General features: G+C 34.7%; 2 protein-coding genes across 7 annotated transcripts; both read left to right on the forward strand.

The window, feature by feature from the left end:
* SUVH1 (SU(VAR)3-9 homolog 1) lies at positions 1-2,882 on the forward strand. Its single transcript, XM_088210328.1, is given in 6 exon segments — positions 1-154; positions 341-479; positions 750-841; positions 1,740-2,234; positions 2,237-2,482; positions 2,485-2,882. Coding segments are annotated over 6 exon segments (1,494 nt in total). The 3' UTR covers positions 2,853-2,882.
* A 7,014-nt stretch (positions 2,883-9,896) lies between these two features.
* Positions 9,897-14,300, forward strand: LOC110808611 (zinc ion binding protein). Of its 6 annotated transcripts, XR_015814047.1 has the most exons (13): positions 9,897-10,110; positions 10,299-10,412; positions 10,659-10,777; positions 11,054-11,103; positions 11,171-11,271; positions 11,511-11,598; positions 11,915-12,023; positions 12,904-13,075; positions 13,164-13,235; positions 13,384-13,497; positions 13,582-13,733; positions 13,883-13,935; positions 14,033-14,300. XR_015814047.1 is itself a non-coding variant. In XM_022034158.2 (11 exons), the coding sequence occupies exons 1-11, from the start codon at positions 10,009-10,011 to the stop codon at positions 13,672-13,674; spliced, it is 1,134 nt and encodes a 377-aa protein (XP_021889850.1). In that variant the 5' UTR covers positions 9,897-10,008; the 3' UTR covers positions 13,675-14,300. The 6 variants fall into 6 exon arrangements, 1 of the variants encoding a protein (XP_021889850.1); XR_015814045.1 differs by having other exon boundaries at positions 13,582-13,935; XR_015814046.1 differs by having other exon boundaries at positions 13,883-14,300.
* The last annotated feature ends 480 nt before the right edge of the window (positions 14,301-14,780 follow it).

Consider the following 14,780-nt stretch of genomic DNA (forward strand, 5'->3'; position numbering starts at 1 on the left):
ATGACATACTTCATTGCATGCCATAAAATTGATGATGCGACAAATATTGCAAATTTATTTTTCATAGATGTTGTGAGACTTCATGGCATTGCTAAGACAATTATGAGTGATAGGGATGTGAAATTCCTTAGTCAGTTTTGGAGAGTTCTGTGGGGTAAATTAAGAACTAAGTTTTTATTCTCAACTGAATGTTACCCCTAGACTAATGGTCAGACTGAGGTCGTTAACATGACCTTAGGATCCTTATTGAGAGTTATAGTTGGTCGAAACTTGAAAACATGGGAGGATTGTTTGCTTATGGTAGAATTTACATATAATAGGAATATTCATACATCTACAGGATTTTTACCTTTTGAGATTGTTTATGGTTTTAATTCTTTAACTCTGTTGGATCTCATGCCTTTACCTTTGCAGGAAATTCAAAATATCGATGGTCAGCGGAGAACAGAACTTGTTAAAGCCATACATGAAAAGGCCAGGTAGCATACCTAAAAGAAAAATGAATCCTATGCATGACACATTAATAAAGGAAGAAAGCGAGTAGTGTACCAACTCGGTAATTGGGTATGGGTTCATATGCGAAACAAAAGATTTCCCAATCAGCGAAAATTTAAGTTGAACCCCCAAGGAGACGGACTTTTTCAAGTTCTAGAGTATATCAATGACAATGCCTATATAATTGATCTCCTAGGTGAGTATGATGTGTTTACTACCTTTGATGTTTGTGACATTTCTCTTTTTTATGCAAGTTCAAATTCGAGAACGAATTTTTTTGAAGATAGAAGGGATGATGTGAACATGGACATGGGTCAAGTTGGTGGAGAGGATATTTCAAGGCCAAGTGGGCTCATTATAAGGGGGAGAGCTAAAAGATTACAACAAGTCTTCTAACTTTTTATTCAAGTGTAGATCAATGAAGAAGATGAGATTGGACCCATTAAAAAAGTCCAAGAAAAGAAGACAACATGACCATTAACCCAATGGTATAATAGTATATTATATTCACCTTAAGTACAAGAGAAAAATAAATAAGAAAATGAAAAAATTATGCAAGACATGAAAAAGGAAAAATTCTCATGGAATCTTATTTCCTAATCATATGAAAAATCTTCATAATTAAAGATCAGCCAAGAGGGAAAATTGCTCCTAAATTGCAAGCTATATTGAGAAAGAGTAAAGCCCATTAAATGCCAAATCTCGCGGAAAAGGAAAATACTTAAGAAAGAGGAAAGTATTTTGGCAGAATCTCTTCCCCTAAATCAATCACAATTAATTAAAATATTCTCTATTTAAAGAGTTTTCCTCATAAGAAAATCATATTTATGCTATTTTAGTTGTAATTTTCTTAATTCTTGTTAGTTTTTTATTTTAGTCTATATTTAATTTCCTAGGTAATTTATACCATTAATTATGAGATCATTTTTTCTTTATTATTCAATTCAAAATATTCAGCTTATTAATAAAATTAAGGTATTCTTGTTTTAAAATTTTAAGCTTGCAAGGGTGAGTAAGTGGGTTTCGACCGACTTGTTGTGCTAGAAATTGGGATCATTTATCAAGGTAAGTCTCGTGGCGTCTTTTCAATTCTAGTTCTCTATTTCTTTCCTAGTTACCTTGGTTTTCACTCCCCTGTTGAGTGCGGGTCAAGTCGGAAGGGTTTGCTTAGTATTTTGAGTTTCTGATTGATGATGTATATACGGGGTTTTGGACTCCATTGTTGATATTGGATTCCGCAATAGGTAATCTTGCATTAGAGATGAGTTTGCAACGAGGAAATCTTGTGAGAATCATTCGAGGCATAACTATTGTTAATACAACAATTAAGGTATATGTCTATGATGGACTTTATTCAATCAAGGAGTCATGGATAGAGAAGGGGAATTTTGGATGCAATACATTCAAATATAAATTGTTCAGATCACCTGGGCAATTGAGTGCTTATGCTGTATGGAAATCAATTATGAAATGGAAGGAATGTTTGTCTACAAGGAATGGAGTCATTCTTCCTAACCTCCTTTCAGGAGTTAAAAGTTTACCTATTTCACTTGTAAATGATGTTGATGGTGAGAAGGGGCCTACTTATTTCACCTATTACCAGAAGGTCAAGTATTCAAGACCATTCAAATTGACAAAACCTTCATATGGTTGCAACTATCGTAGTGCATGTCATCCAGGAAATTTGAAATGTTCTTGCATTCGAAAAAATAGAGGTGACTTCCTTAATACTACTAATGGGTTCTAGTAAGTAGGAAGCCATTGATATATGAATGTAGTCCCATATGTCCTTGTTTCCCGAACTGCAAGGACCAAGATTCTCATATGGGTATAAAGGTCCACTTGAAAATTTTTAAAACAAAGGATAGGGGCTGAAACCTGCGATCATGTGATGTTATGCGTGATGGTACCTTCATTTGTGAATATACAGGTGAAGTCATAGACGGAGAAAAGGTAAGACAAGATAGGGATGATGATGACTATATTTTTATTCATCCCATTCTCATGGGAGGTTGAAGTGGAATTATGAACCTTTGTTAATAGAAGAATATAATTCTAATGATAGTATTGAGGATTTAGATGGCCCATCGCCCCTTAAAATAAGTGCTAAGAATGTTGGAAATGTTGCTCGATTCATGAACCATAGTTGCGACCCAAACATTTTCTGGCAGTCAGTTGTTTATGAACATAACAATGAATCATTTGTCCATATTGCTTTCTTTGCCATAAAGCACATTCCTCCCTTAACAGAGTTGACATGTGATTATGGAACTAAGACTGCAAATCATACTAAGAGTAGTAGTGCACCAAATGGAAAACATAAATGCTTATGTGGATCCCCAAATTGCGAAGGTTAGTTTGGTTGATGGGAAATGGTCTAGGAATTGTCGTCTCCAGTTGTGTGGAGTTGGACTGGCTGTAACAAGGTTACTATCTGACATTAATGTGAACTACTAGAGAGACCTATGTTTCTCATACTGTAATTCAATTTTGTTGCTAATGCCTCCTTGAATCGATGACACTATATTGTATGTGCATATGTACCCTTAGGTTTTTCTTTTTTCCTTTTGGGATGTTGAATGGTTCAATAGTTACAACTATGGGTTATGATAACTTGTCTGTTAAGTACGCAACTTGGTGTTGGAGGTTTTTGAGGGACGCACTCATCAGCACTCTTCACTTCATGAGATATTTATTGAGTTAAATTCATAATTAGAGTAATTGTAGAACAAGATTATAATTATTTAATTGTGATTCAAATACTTGGTTTTTCCCACAATTCAATTTTTGTGGTTCGAATTTCTTCTGGTCATTATATGAACTTATAATTTTACATCTTGTAGTTAAAAATTCAGTCATGAACATATGTTTATATACATAAAAGTAAAATAGAAATTTTCAATACATAAGAACTATTTAGTTACATTTTTAAAATTTTTAGTCTTAAAATTTTAGAGGATTTTTTTTTTATGTTATTTTGATTGTTTTATTTTTAGTTTATTCTTAGTTAATATTATTTTTCTTACTATAAATATATTGTTAAATTCATATAATATATTTACAAATTTCAAAAATCTTAAATATTACATAGAGGATTAAAAATAAATATTTTTATTCTTTACAATAGTCCATATATTCTATGCTGTATACATTTGTTATATATAATTTTCACATTATTTTTACTATTAGATGTAATTATAATTTATTAAAAAAATTTAAAAGAAAATATAGAGAAAATAATATTTATGATGAAAATTCACCACATGCCCTCATCACATGTCCCTATTTGTTTTCAATATTATTAAAGAGGAAGAAAATTATGATACTAAAAATAAAGTAGATCAAAGTGTTAGAAAGAAAACAAATCAAAGTATTAGAGAAAAGATAAATCAAATTAAAATGTATAATTGTAATTAAATATCTATTCCTTTTTTAATCTTAAAAAACTTGTATATATAAAGCTTTAATATTGAATATAATACATCAATAAAAAAATAATTCTTAATGCAAGTATAAAGTTTTAGGTTAAGTAATATTTAAATTCTTTTACAAACCTTATTCAGTTGTTATTGCTGATATAAAAGAGCTTAAAATGGTTCATGCTTCATAGTCAGCCACTACCCTCCAATCACCGACCATTGCAAGATCAGCCACCTCCACCACTAGCCAACCTTCATAGTTGGCCTTAGAACAAGTTGTTGTTCCCTACAATTGCTAGTCTCCAACAGTTATCCATAAAGACACATTGTCGTGCACAACTCTTTCTATCATCTTCATGACGATCAAACGTGAATGAGTTCATGTAGCCATGTGTTTCAGGTAAAATCTTTATATTATTATTTTTTTCTTTTTGATAATTAAATACTATCTAATTCTTAAATCAGTTTCATCTTTGGTAAATTTAATAAGGGCTATAGTCATAGTGATCCTCCTATTCAACTACTTCAACCATTTCCAAACACCGTATGTTATGACATTTCATTTTCAGGGCATTCGAGAATTTGATCATTTATGTATGATTTGATTTCTCACACACTGTCCCATAAGAGAGAAGGGGTAGCCAAGAGAAGTGAGTTTACAACAAAGCCCAATCAATGAAGAAACAACCCCATTAACCCAATGGTATAATAGTCCCTACAATTCGATTCAAGTAGAAGAAGGAATCAAGAAAGAAAAAGAAAGGGAATTTGGCCATAAATAAGAGATATTTCAAACCATAAAAGGGAAAGCTCCATGGGATTTTCTTTCCTAATCCCGTGGAAAATCTTCTCCTTTAAGGAGGATAGACTAAAGTGGAAAAAAAAATTTTAAACTGCAAAGTATCTTAAGAGAAAGGGAAGACTCTTTAAAGGACTAAATTTTGGGATCAAATAAAAGTTTAAATTGTTTTAAATCATCCATTAACTTCCTAAACAAAATAGATCAACTTATTTGCCATTTATTTGACTTACCATGTTTTGATTGAGTCGTAATCAATTTTTTTTTCTATTTGTGCTGAAAGTAAAGAAGTACTTTAAGATTATGTCTTTTTAATAGAAGCTAAGATGTTTAAAGGGATCTGAAACAAGTGGTAGATGTATACTTTCAACAATGTGAAACTGTTGATTCAAATTTTGAAGGGTTGTTGACAACGAGGAGTGCACTTTGCTTAATTATATTATGTGTTAGAAATTTTAAATAACTGAAATTGACTCAACTTTAATCACATTTTGTATAATCTTATATAGATATTGAAAGAGTAAATATTCGCCCACAAAAAGTTTATTTTATTGAATTGTTCAATTTTGGACGATTCAATATGGTAAAATAAAAAAGGCAAATAAAATAATTTGTTACAACATTATAACTCCAACAAAAATGACATTACGTTATCCATAAATAGAATTCATTTTATTGTTATGTGTTTCTAAGCAATGTTCATAATAAGATTAACAATTCCAATCAAGTATTGACCTAGAGGAATCCATTAATGTAAATAAAGATTCATTTTTTTTTTCATATGAATTGACCAAAATATGTGTAAATAGAACTATTAATATGATGTTTTGTTTCTTAGCTTATGTTTTATGTCTCTTTGCTCTTATATTAACATGCTTGGTTTATGATGTAAGAACGATGTGCATAGGCCACTTTAATATCAAAATTAGTTAGTTTTTATAATTATTTATTTTCTTTAAAAAAGATGATCCTTACATATTTAAAGAGATTTTGTAGATAATGGGATCAAACATCTTATTTCTTATTTCTTGGCATACATGAGTAGATTATGAAGTTGGGTTTACTTGCTATACTTCTAGGTTGAGTTAGGCTAGGTTGGTTGTTGGCTAAGTTGGGTTTATTCTTTTTTAGTCGGGATTTGATGATAATACTTGATTTAACTATTTTGTTTGAGAGTCTCTCAATTCTTTATGCATATTTGCTTTTAGTGTAGCGCCCGGAAAGGAGGAGGAAAAAAAAAAAAAAAAAAGGGGGGGCCACGTCAGCAGCCACGTCAGCAGGCCCGGTCAGCAGTCCCGGCCAACCGGGGCCTGCCACGTGGCAAGATCGCGTCACTCCGAAAGGAGCCACGTTGGCGATCCGCGTGGGTGCGATCCGACGGCCCAGATCAATCACGCGATCGGACGGCCCAGATTCAAACGCACGGACGACCCAGATTCAATCAAAAACGAACGGCCCAGATTAAAACGAAACGAACGGCTGTGATCAAAAGGCAAGGGGTTATAAATAGAACCCCCACACCAGACCAAAAACCCTAGCCGCCAGCCGCTCGCCGGAGAAGACGAACCAGAGGCCGACCGCCGCCACCCGCCGCCACTCGCCGCCGCACCGGGGAAATTTCCGACCGCCGATCGAGGTAAATTTCATACCCCCGACTCGTTTTTCCCCACTGATTCCTCCTATGGCCAAATCGAAGCCGAAATCCCGGCCAAACGGCCGGAATACGCGGCCGAAGCCCAGCGGCGCCGCCGCGCCCCCTCTCGGTTTTTGCCTCCGACGAGGCCCTTCCCGGCCTCCGTTCGATGCAATTTTTATATCACCGTGATCACCATTCTTTTCTCTACAGGTTGACCGAAGCCAAATCACCAAAACACGAACTTCGCCGGAGAGTCGCCGTACCCGAGAGCGCCGCCGCCGGTAAGCTCCGCTTTTCCGTGATTTTTTGGCCCCCCGAGGGCCCTAGGGTTGTTTTCTGACAAGGACCAATGCGAGTGTGGCCGAATTCGGCCAAAAACGGCCGAAAACAGTCAACCCGAGGCGACTTGCCGCCGCCAGCGGCGGCGCCGTCGCCGGAGCACGGCGGAGCCGCCGTGCCGGAGTTGCGATTTGGGCCGAAAGAGGCCCTGGGCCTAATTTGGATTTTTTTTGGAACCCGTGCAGGTACTGTTAGCGTGTTTCAGTTCCCCGGAAAAAATTCAGGGAAAATTAGGGACAGCCTGCAGGCGCACTGTGAATCGTATTCGGATCCCGAAAACAAGTAAGGACCCCTCACCCTATTTCCTATCACGGTATTAAAGTTCAAAATGATAAAACGGTATTTCTTGAATTAACGTATGTGTGAAATTGCTTAAGGTTGCTAATGGAGCCCGAGTCTAGTGTGATTAATGATTTACTGTTGTTTGGCATGTTTTACACTGTTTTACAGCTTTAAATGCATTATGGGGTTTGATGTGTTCATTTTACAGATTTGTGTGCATGTACTACGTTTTTATTAATTATGGGTTGAATGACTGAAGAACTGATACTGTATGTTGTCTGTTCGGCATGAATTACGATTTGCTTGTTTAAATGTGAATTGATGATGCTTATTGAGGAAAAGGAAAATGAAAGATTGTGTAGACTGATAATTGTATGATGGGGTCAGCCTGACTAGATATCCTGGGAGATGGTGGACGGACCGGGTCCGTAGGGAACCCTACCGGGATTGTGGTCTCACATGCCGGACGGGGTATGGAGATCTTATGGTTTTGGCGCCCATACCGGACGGGGTATGGGGACGGCCCGTTTCACCCTCATACCGGACGGGGTATTGAGGTTTATGGTTTTGGCGCCCATACCGGACGGGGTATGGGGACGGCCCGTTTCACCCTCATACCGGACGGGGTATTGAGGTTTATGGTTTTGGCGCCCATACCGGACGGGGTATGGGGACGGTCCTGGAAACTGATTATGAATGTTAAAGGTTAACGGGTAGCGGAACCCCTATGGACCCCCACGGATACTAGTAGGCTGGTAAATGAGAAAAAGATATGTTGTACAATGATTGAATTACAAGAGGCGTGATAAGTGTTATGTTTTACAGCTTAGATTATTCAATGATTATGATAATGTTATTGTTTTTCTCATATTGTTTTCATAAATTCCACCAAGGTAAGTGGATGGTTAAGGTTTTCATGTTAATAAACGAGTTTGTTGTAAATTATGCTCCATTGGTCTTTTTTGTGTTTTTCTACCCACCTTTATCTCCGTGACGGTGAGATATCGTGATGTTCTTACTGGGCTAGTGTAGCTCACTCCTTAATTAACCATTTCAGATCAGGAAGACATGGTTCCCGAGCCCGTTCCGCAGGAGGACGACGAAGGGGATGCCTAAAGACTCTGTAGTCATACGCATAGTTTATTTTCGAGTTTTCTTTCTTAGTTAGTTTAACCTTTTATATTTTAAGTACGTTTTTTTGGTTTTTTGTGTAAGGGATGTTAACTGAAATTTTGATCTCGCTTCCGCATTCGATATATTTAAATACTCATTTCTTTTTTATATTTTCCGGGGTCGTTACATTTAGTGTAAAACATTCCTTCAAAATATATATTAATTTTTTATATAAATAAATAAATTATTAGATATTTAAATGATATAAGTTTATAAACGATATTAGTTTATTTGTTTGTTTAAATATTTCATAAATACATAATTGAGAAACGGTTGATTATATTATAGTAATAAAAAGATAATCTTAAAAAAAGAGTCATAAACATTATGTTAGGTTTATAATAATAAAAAAGAGAATTAAACAAAATAGATTTATTTTTGATTTTTTGTTCAATTAACACCTTCCTTTTTTTTTTTTTTTTTAAGAATAGAGTTTGTAAGCTCTTTACGTTAATATTGATTGATTTAGCTTTTATATATATATATATGTGTGTGTGTGTGTGTAAATTTAAGCTTATAAATTTTATAATAACGTTTGACATATTTGATAAAACAACTAAAAACTAAATTTGTTTTCATAGTATGTATTGTTTTTTTTATTACATTTGCCTGTGTGTATATAAATGTGCTTGTGTAATTAACATGTAAATTAATATATATTTGCCATTATATAGTAATGAGTTAATGAAGTTTGACATATTTGATAAACAACTAAAAACTTGCATGAACAGCTTTCATAATATGTACTATTTTTATTTGTTACAGTTGCATGTGTGTATATATATATATGTGTGTGTGAGTTTAACATGGCAATTAATATATCTTTGCCATCATTCATAGTATTGTTCTTTTGTAAGAGTTGCTTGGCTCGAATAATTCTAATTTTAATTATTTAAATGATGTGTTTCCGATCATAACATTACTTTAATTTCTTTAGAATTTAAGGTTAATTACTAGTTTTATTAGTTCAATTAATAGGTGATTAATTCTCAATTAAGTTGGTAGATAAGAGACAAAAAATTAGTCATGGTTATGAATTGAAACAACTGATTTGCAAAATTGCATTTTTTTTTTTTATTGGTTCTTGGAAATTTGTCTTTCTAAATTATTACAAGATTTATAGTCTTCTCCATGGTTCAAACATCATGACTACTAATAATTAATTTTCTAATTAATATAAATATAATTATTAACTTTAAAAAAAATAAAACAAAATTAGGTCAATACTAAATTTATTATAATATTCTTCTACTTAATAACAATTACCATAATATTATATTTAAATTATAAAACTACATAAATGGATATTAAATTGTAATTCATTCAGTATGATAAAATATTTCTGAAAAAGCAAAAACATTTCTAAATAGTGGGATGAGGATAAATTTGTGAATTTAAAAATAAAAAATAAAAAATAAAATCAGAAGTTCGATTATATCATGCTGAAACTTGGCTTTTAATATATGGTAAGACTTAATTCACTGTTTTTCTTTCGACAAGTTAAAAGTATATATGGAAATCAATTTTATGTTTTTAAGTCCAATCTTCATAAACTTACTCCTATTCCGATTTTGTTTTGGGCTTTAACGTAAAATTTTATGTTTTCAAGTCCAAACAAAATTGTTTGACCCCAAAACGACATCGGTTTATTTAAGCACCAAAAAGAAATCCTTTACTTCAAGCACAAAAACGCCATCGTTTTATTCAGCACCACAACGACATCGTTTTGTTAATAACAAAACAACATCGTTTCTTGTAAACGACGTCATTTCGTTTTCGGAGCACCGGTGCCCCCCTTGTCGGCGGTACGCTGGGTGCCCTTCCACCGTCCTACAGTCTGAACTTTCAACGGCTTCCGCTACCAAATGGAATGCGCCGGGAAGGGGCGGGGGACTCGGTGCCTTGGACCTCCTAGTAGGCGTTGTGCTCGTTGCGCCGCCGTTAAATACTGCTCCGCTTCTCACCAGGTGCTCCTTAATTTTGCTCTCTTTTGTTCCCCTCGTCTCATTTCTTACCAATTCGAATTTACTCACTGAGACGCTGAGTCAATCATGCGATTAGTGCTATTAGATTAGCTTATAAAGATAATTAATTCCCGAATGAGAAAGACTTGTCAACGCCATTTCTTTGTAGTACTTGATTGTTATTCATTCAGATTTTGCATTGGAGTTTCCATAAGGAAGAATGTGAAAGGTTAGGGCAGCAGATGAAGCGCGTCGATGTTTTAAATGATTTTCCATTCTTGTTTTCCCAAGAAGCTACGGTACAGGTATCTTGTTAATTATTCGCTTGGTAGGATATCAATATGGCTTCTGGGTTAGTCTGTAAACGTCTCATATTTTTTGCCTTTTACTTTTTGTTTTTGTATTAATTCCAGAAAAAAAGGGTGGAGTTCATTTGCAAATTTATATTTTTGTGTTTGAAATGTGAATAAAAATGTGGATTTGCAAACATAATCCGTACTTTTCTTGTTCCTGACATATTCCTGACTAATTTTTTGGGTGTGATATTATAGGTGTGTGAGAAGCAGGAGAGCAGGTGCTCGTTCTTGGACAAAAGGGGAATCCATCGTGTGGGGATGTGGATGCACGAATGTCCTTGTGGGGCATCAGTTGCATCCTTTTATTGCAGAAGGTTTCTTCTTCTCTCTTGCTTTTAGGAGATATGTCAATGTAATACCATCTTTCTGTTTGTAACCATTGTGGTTTTCATTGACAATTTGCTTGTCTGCCGGACTAGAAACCTAGACTGGTTATGGTCCTTAAGTTAACAGTTTCTGGTTGCTTTTCTTTTGCAACATTTTGTACCTTGTCAGAAATGAAAATAAAATTATTGTAGATTTTGTGTTGGATCTTGATTGAATTTTAATACACATTCATCTTATAATTTAACAACTCATGCTTATGGCAGGTCTGCAAATGAGGGTTGGCATCTACCAAGCTCATTATGTCCTTGTTCTGGTAAAATCTTTGCATCCAGCGTCATTTTGGTAAAATTGTTTGTGTTACTAACCTCTAAATTACACAGATCCTTCAGTGCTAATATCAGAGGATTTATATAGTTGGAAGGATTATTATGAATGGAGGTGCATTCCACTAGATTCTCCCGTTGCTTTGCTTCTTCACTGGGTATGGTACTCTATGGTTCATTTTCATTGGTCATGACCCTTTCTGGTCTGTTTGCAAACAGTTATTATCATTCTCTCTCAAAATTATATCACAATGAAAAGTTTTACAATTTAGGAAAAATTCAAACATAGACTTTTCAGTGCAACAAATACTTTTTGTTAGAGCCAATATTATGTGTTGCATTTCATTCCAAACGCACATGTTATAGCTACTGACGTGACTATTTATCCTAATTTCAGCCACTTACGGTATATTATGCGACACAAGTTATTGGTATCAAAAGATTGATTCCTGAGGGAAGCAATGTGCTATGCATACACTATCTTGGTATGTTGTTGCCATCAGCTTTATGTTCTTTGTTATGTTATACATGCAAGATTTTATCTTTCCTTCCTTTGCTTGAAAAACAATGCCACTTCAAAATATTTAGAAACAATACCAACCTCATTCTGGCAATCTGATGTAATTAAAGTTGTCTGCGTATCTCATCCTAGAGGAATGCATATTTTTATCAGAAACTTCTTGAACTGCTTTACAAGCTTTTTTTTTTTTATAATTCCTTTAAGTTATTTGATGTTTCTGGTGCTATAGTTATGAGTATTGTACTTGATATTAAATTTGACTTACACTTGAGCTTCTGAAGGGCCTGAGAAAGAGCTTCAACAACTTGCTGTTTTTGGTGAATTGCGTGCCCTCTTCTCTGGTCTGCATGTCCATATAGACCTTATTGGGCCTGCAATTCCACAACAGAGGTTAGGTTTCTTGCATTTTAAGCTCAGGTTTTGGTATATTTTATTGTAAGTGCTTCTAATTTGGTTGGGTTGGCTGGATTTGATTTAAATTTTTGAATGTATTATACACTTCATATTTAAATTAATTGAATGAACATTTAAAGAGCTTCAACAAAAAGTTGGTTTTTCAATTTTCATTTTAGTCAGATGTAGTTGGTTGAAATTTTGTCTCTGTATGCTCAAATTTCCTCATTGTTAATAGTATCAATTTTATGTCTTCTTCCCCTCTTATCCAGGCAGGAAGTTACTGACTATATGTGGTGTTATAGAATCTTTGATGTTTGTGCTTCAACATTTTGCTTGATGAATCAGCTTATTTTCTCGCCTAGTTATGTTTTTGAGTTACCCAGCTGGGGACATACTCCAAAAAATGTTGCAGGTGACTTATGCCATGGGCAGCCATGGAAAGTTAGATTTAGAAGTAGGTAAGAAGTTGAGTCAAAGTCGGTAAATAGATTTGCAACTGGAACTACAATAGGAATGACATTGATTTAGATATCCAGTTGAGAATGTTATTGATACTGAAAGTTTATACTCAAGGGTGAGGCAATTGATGGATTGGTGCAAGCTATAGAGGTCATGAAAGTCGAAAGAATATGTGCAGTTGGGATCGAATTGTTAGAGATGAACGTTTATTGAGTTGGATTGATGATGTAAGGTTAAGACCTGAAGTTTAAAATGGATATGCGAGGACCCCATTGCTATGATGAACATTTATATTATCTGCTAGTGAATTATGATGAAACCTAAGCTAGTGGTATTTTACCTGCTGTTCGATGACGATATTTATGGTATGCAACCTTGATTCTTAATTCTTGTTTATTTTACTCTTGATAAACAGGGATGGCGAAAAGATCAATGTTTGCAATTTTGCTCATTGCATGGGCCCAGATTGCATTTGCAAATCTTCAACTGTAAACGTCAGCCACTCTGAAGGCATTGGGTTGATGTCGAAGGTGACGTTGCAGCTGCATAGTGGATTTTACCATGACTGTTATAGAGACATACAGAAGGTCACCCAACTAGCACATGCTCCTGCTTCTTTCCTCCTCTCCTTAGTCGCCAAATTGCTCCTTCTAATGCCTTACCTTCTTCGGACAGGATTCACCTCCTCATTTGGTGATTGCTCCAAATGCTGGCATTGCTGCTTATTCAAGTTGGTTGCCTACTATAGTTCGTATCTGATTCCTAGAGCATATGAGATTCTCCCACATTTTTTTGCATGTGAATGCAGGATTCACTAGTTGATGGTTGCATTCACTACTTTCTAAAACTGCTTGCGAATTTCTAGAATAAGCTTAGACTTTGCTTTTTGTTTCAGGAGCTAATAAAGAACATAAATATCCCAACTGTATTTTCTGATTATTGTGAAGAAGCGTGTCATCTTGCAGCTTGTTGCATAAACACTGTAACTGGCCATCCTCTAAGTTTACCCGTACGTTTGCACTTCCTTCCCTCTGTGGTTCTCAGTTTTCACATTGGTGTCAACTACATGCTAACTGGGGCCATATTATTTCAGATTCAATTAAATCCATTCAGGCAGCCAATGGTGGTGGAAGACAGTGCTTTGTTGCTCCCTTGCTATTCCAATTGCTTTCTATTTGGGATGTGAAGTGGGTTTGCCTCAGTATTACCATCAAGTACTCGTCATGGCTCGTCTAAGAAAAGAAAGTATTGGTCATGGCCTTCATGCAATTTGTTCTGGGTTTCTCTGGTGATGAAAGAAGAATGAGAGTTTATATAATACTGTTAACTTTGAAGAAATAAGGCTCTAATTAGATTGCTCTACCGACATAATAATTTTAGTATATTTTCTTTAGGCAGGTAAGACATCAAAATGAGCTCTACTTGGTCAAGAAATCAAGATCAAGAGGTATGGCGCTTTCTTCTGAAGGTGCCCATAATGACATCTTAGATTGATTGCATTTTCCATGGCAACCGACTCATACCAGAAATTCGTGCTTGTTCAGTTCCAGTTTTATGGTTCAATGAAGGCTCTTTTGGCCGCTTTGATGTACCAGCTTGGGATTTCTGTGAGGGATCAACCAGCACTCTGGTCTCCTGCCTACTTTTTTCTTTTACAATACAACCATGGAAGCGTTTCTGGGTATTCTCTTTTTTATTTTTTATTTTTTGAGGAACCGTCAAAAGTATGGGTTCATACACAAGTTGTATCTTATGTTGCTTCTTTCGAGCATACGGTTACCAAAACTTAAATTATATACATATTTTATTGAATTGTTTTCTGATTGTTGAAGGATATGGTTGATTATGAAGTAGAATGTGAAGCTTGAGGTTTGAATTTCCAGTTTCTTGAATGTGATGTAAAACAAGGTGGTGATTATTCCCTTTAAACTGTTTATGCTGTAGATATGTTGGACCCCACCTACTGTGTATGCTGTATATCATTATTGATGTCGTAATTATTTAATAATTTTAACTTTTTAATTGATTGCTATATGTTGATATATATATATATCCAAATTTAATTTTTTGTCAACTACTTTTACAGCCTTTTAAATTGTATTATTTAATAATTTTTAATTAAATTATTTGTCAAGAAAAATAAATACTTTTTTGAACATTTAACCTTATTATAATAATATAATAATACTGAATATTATATCGCATGAGAATTAAATATTTAAATATTACAATTCTTATATGTTTACTAAAGAGATAATGTCCTAAGTATTTTTTTATTGTTTGGAATTCGGA

Source organism: Carica papaya, chromosome 8 (assembly GCF_054855325.1).
Source record: "Carica papaya isolate Zhongbai chromosome 8, ASM5485532v1, whole genome shotgun sequence".
Taxonomy (NCBI): Eukaryota; Viridiplantae; Streptophyta; class Magnoliopsida; order Brassicales; family Caricaceae; genus Carica; species Carica papaya.

Coding starts and splice junctions, on each gene's coding strand:
- LOC110808611 (XM_022034158.2), top strand. CDS start 10,009: ATGGAATGCGCCGGGAAGGGGCGGGGGACTCGGTGCCTTGGACCTCCT. Junction 11,272..11,510: donor TTGCTTTGCTTCTTCACTGG/GTATGGTACTCT, acceptor TCCTAATTTCAG/CCACTTACGGTATATTATGC. Junction 13,236..13,383: donor CAAGTTGGTTGCCTACTATA/GTTCGTATCTGA, acceptor TTTTTGTTTCAG/GAGCTAATAAAGAACATAAA.